General features: G+C 33.1%; 1 protein-coding gene across 1 annotated transcript in view; it reads left to right on the forward strand.

The window, feature by feature from the left end:
• Positions 1 to 10,467, forward strand: part of LOC115449065 (TOX high mobility group box family member 3) — a 36,012-nt gene extending 25,545 nt beyond the window's left edge. Inside the window, 8 exon segments of the mRNA XM_037445215.1 lie at positions 388 to 521; positions 611 to 746; positions 3,712 to 3,792; positions 5,587 to 5,904; positions 6,168 to 6,363; positions 6,468 to 6,739; positions 7,279 to 7,397; positions 7,621 to 10,467. Coding sequence (XP_037301112.1) covers positions 388 to 521; positions 611 to 746; positions 3,712 to 3,792; positions 5,587 to 5,904; positions 6,168 to 6,363; positions 6,468 to 6,739; positions 7,279 to 7,397; positions 7,621 to 7,690 — 1,326 coding nt within the window. The 3' untranslated portion in view covers positions 7,691 to 10,467.
• Positions 10,468 to 11,120: the final 653 nt, after the last annotated feature.

An 11,120-nucleotide genomic window follows, 5' to 3' on the forward strand; every position in this document is an offset into this window, starting at 1 on the left:
TTCAATACTAATTATACAGAAAGCTAAATGCTGCAGAATGAGGGTATTAATAACAAAAATAATAAAGCGTGTAATTGGTTACTTATTATTGTATAATAGTTTTGGATTAAATGTGTTTTAATTTGTATTAAAAATAACTAAATTTTATCGAAAACTGGCAAATAGTAATTACAAACAACAACAGTATTACTTCAACATTTGGATGATACATGGACTTAAAATATATAAAAGAAAGATAATTTTGTTTATATTTTACTTTTTCAGCTTTTCCCATATGTTATAAATCACCTTCAGTGTCGAATTGTTATTAATACCTTCCATCTACAGGATACAACAAAATAAATTATGCAAAAGAATATCAAAAATCATATTACGTCTTTTTCACAGATGGGCATGGGCCCTATGGGTGTCAAAAGATCATCTCCCGAGCCAATGGAGAATGGAATGAATCGTGGGCAAATGCAGAAAAAACCAAAAGTTCAAAAGAAAAAGAAGAAAAGAGATCCCAATGAGCCACAAAAGTTTGTTTAATTTGCAAATCCCTAACTATTGACGATTTTTACTTTTTAATGACTATATGTGAATACTAACCAATGATGTCTTTGTACAGGCCAGTTTCGGCGTACGCTCTATTCTTTCGAGATACGCAAGCAGCTATAAAAGGACAAAACCCAAATGCAAGTTTTGGAGAAGTGTCGAAAATTGTCGCTTCCATGTGGGATGGTCTGGACTCTGAACATAAAAGTGTAAGAATTAGCAATCTTAATTAAATAATTAAGTAATTAAAATGCAAATAAATTTCATAACAATTTGTAGTGTTGCCAAAGCAGTTCTGTAGGTTGATTCCCTATGCTACTCGCGATAACACACCGTAAACGCGTGTTGTCAAAACAAGCTCTAAACACAAACGCGTTTCATACACGCGCCACGATGTGTAATTGAAAAATAGGTATTGTGTATGCCATACGATAGGTTGTCTATGCTTAATATTTTTATATTACGATGTGTTAATGCGTTCAGAAATCTTTCATCCCCTCGAATCGGCAAGTATCGGTTTTTGAAAAGGCTTTTTTGTTTGTATTCGTGATATTAAATGATGTAACTCGAATAAATCACTGCCAAACTTTATTTAATCCCATTTTTGTATATACTTAAATGTAAGAAACATGAAAGGAATATAAAAATAATTTAAAGAAATTTCTGTAGATTGTGATTGTTTTCAAACGAAAAAATATAACTTCAAAATTATTGTCAAATGTCAATGTCATTGACTTATTTACTTGATTTGTTTACTAAAGCCACATTTTAAAAATTGAATTGAATTGATATATTGAATGCTACTGAAGATTTTACACGAATGCTGTTATATGCATAATAGTAAATGCTGTTGTGCTTATGCAGTTTATGTTAAATTGGCGCTAACAACGTATATTAATAGGAATTCTACGGACCTTCCATTATAAAATTTGTTGCAAAATCGACAAGGCATTAACTCAAATTCTTTTTTTTATTTAGTTAAATAATGTGACGAGGATGCCGTTTACCTGATGATAAGCGATACGACCGCCCATAAACAGTTACAATGCCATGCGGAACTTTGAATTGTAAAGCACTATGTGACGTTCCACAGTAGGTTTTCAGAATGAGACAAAGATTTTAGGTCTTATAAAGTAATTACGCTAGTTACAATTTCCTCTAAACTGGTACACATCAGTGCATGGACACAGTTTAACTTGGCTATAGAAATAGACATTGCCGTAGACACCTTATAACTATTAAGACAGACACTCACATATAACAGACTTACCAACAATAATTAAAATAAGTGTATATTGCCTATTAAACGTTATTTTTAAAAATTTATAGCTCTATTACCTAGTAACTTCTATTTGCCGCTCAACCGGCATTAATCTTTTGGAATAAAAAGTACTCTATTCAATCCACAGCTCACTGTCTGAGTACCATATTTCATACACATTCATTTAGTTATTAAGGTGAAACTGATTAATTAACAAACATTCAAACTCATGTATAGAAATTTTACTTAAGTATATTATGTTATCTTAGACTGAACAACAAATAAAAAATAAAACAAAAATAATGTGTTGTTAAATCTGAGTATATTTTACTATTATTTATTTGGAATATCTTGCATTACATTCACTATCCTGTAAAAGAAATTATTTTATTATTACATTTGATATTATCAGTTTTGTTAACATTAGTATTCAATGTAAGATGCCTTTGGTCTCCTAAAATAAAAAAGGAAGTGTTTGTACAAACAATTTTAGATTTAACATGATTACATACTTTTGTTTGTAATTGTGTAAAATTATTGGGATTACCTACATGAAATTTTTGCTTTGTTTCCCTGGATCGATATTCACATTTAGAAGATTTTGATATTTAATTTAAAGCTGGCTAAGCCCTTGATTAAGACCTCTACCAATTACTTATAACAACAATAATGTATAACTAGTAAAAATTTCTTCAATAATCTTTATTGTTATCAAACTTTATAGGTACAAAACTTTCACCACAAAGAAACTACATAGTATTAATTGTAATGTACATAATTAAGAAAACATTGTTTAAAAAGATACCTTCATTAGTGTTTTATATTTGTTTGGCCTATCTATTTACTAATAGAAATATTACATCGAAGTAATAAAAATAAACTTGATTGACCTCAATTGTTGTCAAAAGTCGGGTTGCCAGTAGTAAAGTAGCTTATTTTTCACCGCTGAGCCCATAACACAAATTTGACTATCAAGATACAAAAACATAGGTTTGAATATTAATTCGATCATTTAGGATTTATGTTTGTTTTGTTTCTGATAAGGTAGAATATTATATTTGAGTTTTCACGATGTAAAGAGGATACTATCGTCAATAGAAATTATACAGTCGTTGTATCTAAATAATTAATTTGTCTAAACGCGCATAGACGCGCTGGATTGCCGCACGTTATTTTGACAATTCGTAACATGCCCGTAAGGCGGATGTGTCACACCTCATCGTGTTCATGAAATGTCAAATTAGCATCCAGAATACTCTTACACAGTCATAACACGAAGTTAACGAAACACGCCGTGTTACAAGTTCGACATTGTCGTAGAGAATCATGCCCCTGATACTGGATTTAGAAACAGTGCCAGGACTCTTTAAATTCAAATAAAAATTAATGACTTTGTATGGCCTGGAAGCGCTTAGAATATTCGTTCCAAATTATAGTTCGATTGAAAAATTAGGTAGACCTACATATTATAGTTTGAGTCATATCAGTATAGTAATAAATACTTTTAACTGGTGACCATACCACTGCATGTGGTAAAACTACATTTTACTCTATTTTAATTACGACCTGAAAAATCGTAAAGACAGTTTTACTTTTGAGTTATATGTAGTATGGACATCTCGTGAAGCCCATATTTAAATGCCCTCAGCCCATTCTATTAAAAATCAGCGATTTTCCATAAAACTTTTTCTTCCTGTCAAAGATTTTTATTGAATGTGCCTGTAATACAAATAACGGGGTGAAGAAGTCTTAAAAAACAGACACGCGTCAAATTAGAACATCTACACCATCCAGGGCCCTTATTCTGTATGATAGTGTAAGCGCGTAACGCGGCCGTGTCATGTTATCTTCGAGAAACCCTATGTTATGATTTAAAACCGTTTAAAAATTTAATATTTTTATTTTCCTGGCAGGTATACAAACAAAAAACAGAAGTAGCCAAGAAAGAATACCTCAAAGCGCTAGCCGCATATAGAGCTAGCCTAGTATCAAAGGTAAGTTATGTATTTGTAAACCTAACATATTTTTTCATCAGCAGATGATGATAAAATATACTAAGTTAATTTATATTAGTAATCTTTTAAATATTTCTAGTATATGTCTGGATGATTATTTAAGAATTATGCAGGTTTCTAGACTCCGCACATGTTCGACATGTTTGTAGTAAGGGAACGAACCCATCCGGCAAATGCGCCGATATTCAAAAGACTTCGAGCTGTGCGCGCAGAGTAAGTAACTTGTTATAAGATTCTCGCGCCGCCGCCATAGCCGCCGCTCCCGAACCGTACGTGCGCTCTCAATCTCTACGCACCATGCGCGATCTGACCTAATCTTATCGCTCGACACCATCAAAACAATCCTAAAAAGCAGCATTTTGTGAGGAGCAACTGCGTGCATTTTCCACGATTCCGACTTACTGTAACTTATGGACACTGAAGCGCATGAACATTCGCGCATTCACCAATTGTATATATTTATAATTAAAGAATCTCATAAATCGGCCCACGGTTATCTGAGCTATAAGTATTTAAAATCATACGAACCTATACGATAAAATAAGTCATCTCTAGAAGTCTAGTAGATCCGTTTCATAAAATAAGTTATAAACGCCATCTATGTTTTTTGCGCTGAACTAAAATCTCCATACTTTTGCAACTGGAGTAGTACTTATTTATATATAATATATATACAGCATCACAAGATGGCGTCTTAGTAGTTATATTTTATTTTTGACAGATGAGCTTTTGACTTTTGTTTCATTTTTTCTGTGCGATATTTTAGTGTTGTTTATTTAATTTATAATAGATTGCGATTTCTTTCGAATATACGTTTGCAGTTGCAAGAATTTAATCATAAAAGGTAGAATTCCCTTTATTTCGCATCGAAAGTTGTTTTGTCTCGGTAAGCTTCCACGCTGTGTCTAAGAGCTTTAATACTTTGTAGGTTATGCTTTTAAGTTCGGATCAGTAACACTAATGTTACTTTATTATTCATTACTATTACAGTTTTTACCGATTTACTGAATTGCTACGGGTGTAGAAAGACCTAGCGATATTATTAAGTACTATATATAGTATTTTTCCAGTCTTGACAACCGTCATTTTTGTTTACAAATAGTCAGTTTACCTAACGTTTGAATTTTAAACTTTGGACAGTCTTTTACGTTGCGAACTACAGTCATTTATTTTATTATCATGGAACAAAGCGATGCTAATATAAAATATCGTTATAAACTTTATTGATATTCTAGTATAACACTTAAACAAGTTATTAATGATATCCTAGCATACATAGACTGCTTTGGAGTGTTGCTGCTCGAATCAATTTCAAAATTTGTCAAGCTCTCATCTAAAGTGAACAAGATGTGGAGCTTTTATATCTCTGTACATTAATTTCTGTGATGGAGTAAAAAGGTTGTCTTCATATTTTTTTGGGTTTTGTCCCTCAAAAGGAAGCTGTCCAGACCCTTTTTGTCAGATATGCGTAGAGTTATCAAGTTGAAATTTATATTAAATACTTGGGTCTATATTTTCTTTCAACTGAAAGTATCAAACATGTAAGCCAATGCATTCAAAATTTATAATCCTATGTGGTCTAAATCATTAATTTACAATGTTTTTTGTTAACTTACCAAAATGTCACAAATCTAAATAAATGTACAATAATTTTTTGACTTTTAATCAATAGAATTTAATAAATAGGTATTTATGAACTAAATGTTCTCTGTAAAATATGTTTACAAAAGAACTAAATATATTATATTTAACCTTATTTCATAATTGTTTTAGGGAGGTGAACAAGATAACCAGACAATGTACAACCACACAAACAATGCTAATCCTTCATATGGTAACTATTACCAAGGCCAGTCATATGGTAATGCTCATTCACCACAAGGATATGTACCAAATCCTTCACCGCAAGGATATTCACCACAGAACTATCCAAGTGGTCAACAGCCAGCGGCATATGCTGGGCAACCACCACAGGGTTACCCATCCAATCCTCAACAATCTCCTCAGAGCTATCAAGGAAATATGACCTTAAATCCTCAGTCTTACCAGGTAACACATATTTTAGAATTCTAAATTAATTTAAATTTGAGGGTTTACCCATGTTAATTTGTAATGTTACTAAAATTAGATCTATTAAAACCTTATTGTTTAAAATAAACAAATATTACATATTGTGTGTATTTCGCATTTACCTATTAGTTAATTTTAAAACACATCTAAAAGGGGATGCCCTGGTTGCACCTATGCCTGTCGCTTCAGGACACGGGTGTTATGTGTGTGCTGTGTGTGTATGTCTATGTGTGTGAACTTGATTTGAAAAGCTATATATATATAGATTAGTTTAATATCAGCAGTAAATGATTTTAGGATGCCAACCTAACATTGCCCAGTCACCAAGAAGCTATCAACCAACACAGTCTCCTAACTACCAAGCTAATTCGGGAATGTCTCCTCCTGGATACAGACAGGTCCAGGCACAGTCGCCTCCAATGGGATCAGTGCACACACCCATGCAGTACCACCATCCTCAACAGGTCTAAATTTATTTAAGTTATTTGATAATCATATTTGGAATTGTTTCTTAAATTACTTAACATTCATTCTTTCATATGTATTTCAGCAAATTCAGACAACTCATCAACAAATGCAACAAGCACAGGTTCATCAAGCACAGCAGTACCAACAACAGCAACAAATACAGCAACTTCAACAACAACCACAACAACAAATGCAGCAACAACAGCAGCAGTTACAACAGCAACAGCAACAACAACAGCAACAACAACAGCAACAACAACAGCAGCAACAACAACAGCAACAACAACAACAGCAACAGCAGGAACAACAGCCACAGGCTACCTCACCAAAACCTGAGCAACATACAAACACTAATGGCAATGCTGGAGTACCACATCAGTCTTTGGATGTAATTATTTTTGATAAAATTTATAAATCACACTCTAGTGCTGATCTAGTTCCTCATTTTGTACATTATTCTAGGACAGTTTTGCGAAAAAGTAATTCTTCTGAATACATATAATTAATAAAAAATGGGCTAGCAATACAAGTTACAGGCCATTAAAATTAGGTAGTAGAGCTGAGTGTCAAAAAACAGAAAAGAGACGAAATACTTGCATGTGTCGTCGTCGGGAATTACGATGTGTGCGAAAGAAAGAGATGGAGTGATATACCCACTTCGCGCCCACTCCAGCACGTTGCAATATTTGAAATATATATTACTATCTCATTTCTTATCAAATTTTAATTTTGTTTTCACAGCAGCACTTATTTTTTGTACTTATTGCTGTATCATATAAAAAATACACAAAATCAAAATAATCATATTACCCTATTCTTCCTATCCCATATTATAGACGCAACAGATTTTCGTAAACAATAAAAAACGAGTTAATTACTGTATTGTTTGTTAAAAGCTTTTATTAAATGCTCATTGTGATCTTTTAGAAAAATGAACACCGAAACACGACATCATGCATTCGGCAGGGCTGCACAAACCCGGCTATCGCAAATAACGAGTGGGAAGATGAGTACTGCTCTAACGAATGTGTTGTCAGTCATTGCAGGTAACTGTTATACTATATTTTAAAACTTATTTAACTACTTAATAATGCATAACTTAAAAATAAATAAATATTTATTATCATCAAGAATATTGCAATACATATAATATACATACCAAAAATGTTCTTTTATTTCTTTCATAAAATACTTGTTAAATTATAACATCATTTTATTACTCGCATAAATGTATTGTGATTATTTTTATTTTTCCTTTATTGGTTTCAGGGATGTGTTTAGTTCATGGGTGGCGTCCAACAACAGCAACCAAATGCAAAATTTCTCTGCGGTCAAATAAATTTATATTTAGGTGCATATCAAATCCAGTAAATGTACTCTCACAGTGAGTAAATAAAACATAAATGTCTCGAAAATCGATATGATATCAATATTGACAAAATTACTTTAATTCGTTTTTTAATTTACTAATTCGATCACTATAGTTCCCTTTCGTGAACTTTGAGGCTAAAGCTTTAATCAACTAACAATGGATATCGCACGTCTCGACAAACGCAGGACTCTGAGTATAAAAAAAACTCATCTTATTATTTAATATGATATCGCGGCCAAATGAGGCAGACTTAACTCTTAGGAGTACAAAAACTTCAAATTGTAGTAGAAATAGTGCAGTTTAAGAAATCTTTGTAATGTTGTAGGTTTCTTTATTTTAAAACTAAGACAATTGTACCCGTGGATAAACGGCGTCAGAGGATATGTTCCAACTTTGCGCTAATTTAATTATATCTTTACCTTGTAACAAAACGAAAAGCAGCTTTGTTTCAAAATCGATATTGTTGTTGCTAGATAGTTGTTTTTTTATCATAATCGTGCCCGGTAGACGTATGGGAAATGATTGGGGAAAGATTTCTTAACGCGTCCGCCTGCGGCACAGAAAATACCTTCGGTGCGGCTCACCACACACCGCGTGTGTCGCTATCATTACTGTTACATCCATTATAACACGCTAGGCGTGTATTCCCACACTCTTGGCAGGGTTTTTTTACAGCACATTTGTGCGGCATCACACGTACAGCCGTAGTGTTCACACTGGAACGCTAGTTCTATGGAGCCATACTAGCGTTTGGTTTACACCCGTTTTCAATGAACTAATTGTAATAAAAAAGTTTGATACTATCCTGAGAATAAAGCAATAAAAAAGACATGTTTAGATAACATCACGCGAGGGCCGCCAAACACACCTGGTGGTAAATGGTACTTCGTTGAGCAAAACTTCGTGCTTCCAGAAACAATGTTACCAGTTTAATATGTGTTTTCTCTGTTTATTCAAATGTTAAGAATTTTGATAAGTGGGTTCTGTTTTAGACAATCCTGTATGACAACCGGAATAAAGTAACATACTTTATTCTGCAAAAACTTCGAAGCCGAGAACGGTCTTGTAAATTGTATACGTTTGTTAGTTTTAGACATCGGAATAGGTAATGTTTACTTTTATGCCGTTGGCTTTATATTAAAATTTATTATCGTAATGGCACGGAGACTTTTATAGAACCAGGTAGCATCCTGTATAGAAAAATACAGACAATGAGTCGTAAGAATGTACTCTACTGCAAGGGTGTCAAAGTATAATTTTAAATACCGACATCTATAAATAATTATATTAATAAATTTAGTATTGTATTCTGGTGCATTTTTTTTTTTATATAGCTGTTGACACGCCTTTGTGATATCCATTAGTTAATTCAATTTTGCGTCCATTTATTTTAACATTATATCAGAAGAATTCCGGAGAACATGTGACACTATAATAATCTCAATATAAGTTTGATATTATGGCTCACGTTGTCTAGTGTCTCAAGCACATCATACATAATACTCTCTCGATTAACGTTATTGACCACGAAAAACTCAATTGTGCAAAAAGAATATCACACGCGCTGTTGTATCCGTACCCCGAGATTACTCAGTATATTTTTAGTTTTGAATGACAAATTACGCGAATCATAGTTTCCCCCACATCAATAAACGCTGAATCTCCTTAAATTGCTCAGAAAGAGCTTTTGGTTAGAAACAGCTCGTGTCGAAGTTGACTTAATGAGAACGTGGTTGATAAGCTTCCAATCCGCTGGTGAATCGACTAGGCGACATACCGCAGTCAAACATCTATTGACATACTTAATGCTATGGCGCACGTCGATGCGGACCGCGAGATTATAGCTTTCGCCACAACTGTTCGAGGAACTCTACAGCTTTAGCAGCAGCTATCTTTCATAATAGTTATGTGGTGATACGCATTCAGCATAGTATGTAGAGTGCATGTGAATAAAGCCGATCTTCCACCGCCAACTAAACTTGAATTAGCTTAGCTTGCATAATTAAGCCAGTTTTACAGACATGTGCGTCCACCTCAAACTATGCCAATGTATAAAAAACTGACTCAAGTATGCGAGGTAAGCTAAAGTAACTTAGCTTAGTTGGCGGTGGACGATCGGCTTAAATGTGAGGACACCCTTAGACGGCAGTGAAAACTGTGGTATAAGTTTATGTTACGACTATAGATTTTTCAATTTAGTCTTATCTATTTAATTGCGCTAATAGCTCTCATTTTAGTGAAAGCCGTTTAAATTATGACAGAAATGATGTAACATGCAAATAAGTATAAAGTTAAATATATTTTATAAATAGACTGCAAATATATAAAATTCCAAATCACTTCGCCTTATTATATGGAAATTAGAAACGTAGATATATTAAGTATGTACTTTGATATAAGAATGTAATTTGTTTAAAAACGTTGTTATAATTTGTCAGTATTTGTTGATATAAATTGTACTGTTTAATTGTAGTGTTAGTAAGGTTTAATATTAGTGACGAGTTATAACAATCAAGAGCTTCACATGACATCATGCTGAGGTTCATTAGATCAAAGATCAAATTAAATTTGAGAAGTAGCGCCTATTCATCATACATAAACTAAGCAATTTACGATGTCATATATATAGTGAATAATAATGTTGATAATATAACTCACATAATTCCAGTGTATTATATAAATCTATGGCAATATCTTTTTCTAGGAATTGCATTTAGTATGGATAGGATTTAGCTGGACCAAAATTTCGTTATGTTCGTATCGATAACATTTTGAATTAAATCTTATTATTATGTTCTATTGTATAACCACTACTTTATTATTATTAAAAAATGTAAATAAAAACTTGCAATAATAGTCGTAGACTTAGGGACTAAATAAAACATGAGTTTTAATTTCATGTTATTTATTTAATAGTCTCGACATAAGAATACATGGAAATAAAATTATTTACAGAATGTAAAATACAATGAACAATGTATAAAATGTAATTAGTAAAACAATTTCAATAAATTTCTTAAACACTATATACATACTTATTATTTACCGCAATAAGAAATGAAAATAACCTAGTAAATGGCTCTCCACATTCTCGCTCGCGCAGTTCGTTCGGTTCTAGTTGGTATGGTTGTAAGTTCCCGCCACACGGAATCGCTCAGAGCACCAGCCACCACATGCCAGTTGATGCGGTTGTAAGTTACCTTCCACACAAAATCGCTCAGAGCACCACATCTCAGTTTGTGTGATTGTAAGTTCCCTCCACACAGAATCTCTTCAGGCGAGCACACACACACTGAGATATTCGTTTAGGTCGGTTACAATTTATAAGCCCTATCGGGCATGCGAAAGTTTAAAATGTCGATCTTTTTGACTCTAAAAATTCTGTTACTGGCGGTGG

This window comes from Manduca sexta, unplaced genomic scaffold (assembly GCF_014839805.1).
Source record: "Manduca sexta isolate Smith_Timp_Sample1 unplaced genomic scaffold, JHU_Msex_v1.0 HiC_scaffold_1338, whole genome shotgun sequence".
NCBI classification, from domain to species: domain Eukaryota; kingdom Metazoa; phylum Arthropoda; class Insecta; order Lepidoptera; family Sphingidae; genus Manduca; species Manduca sexta.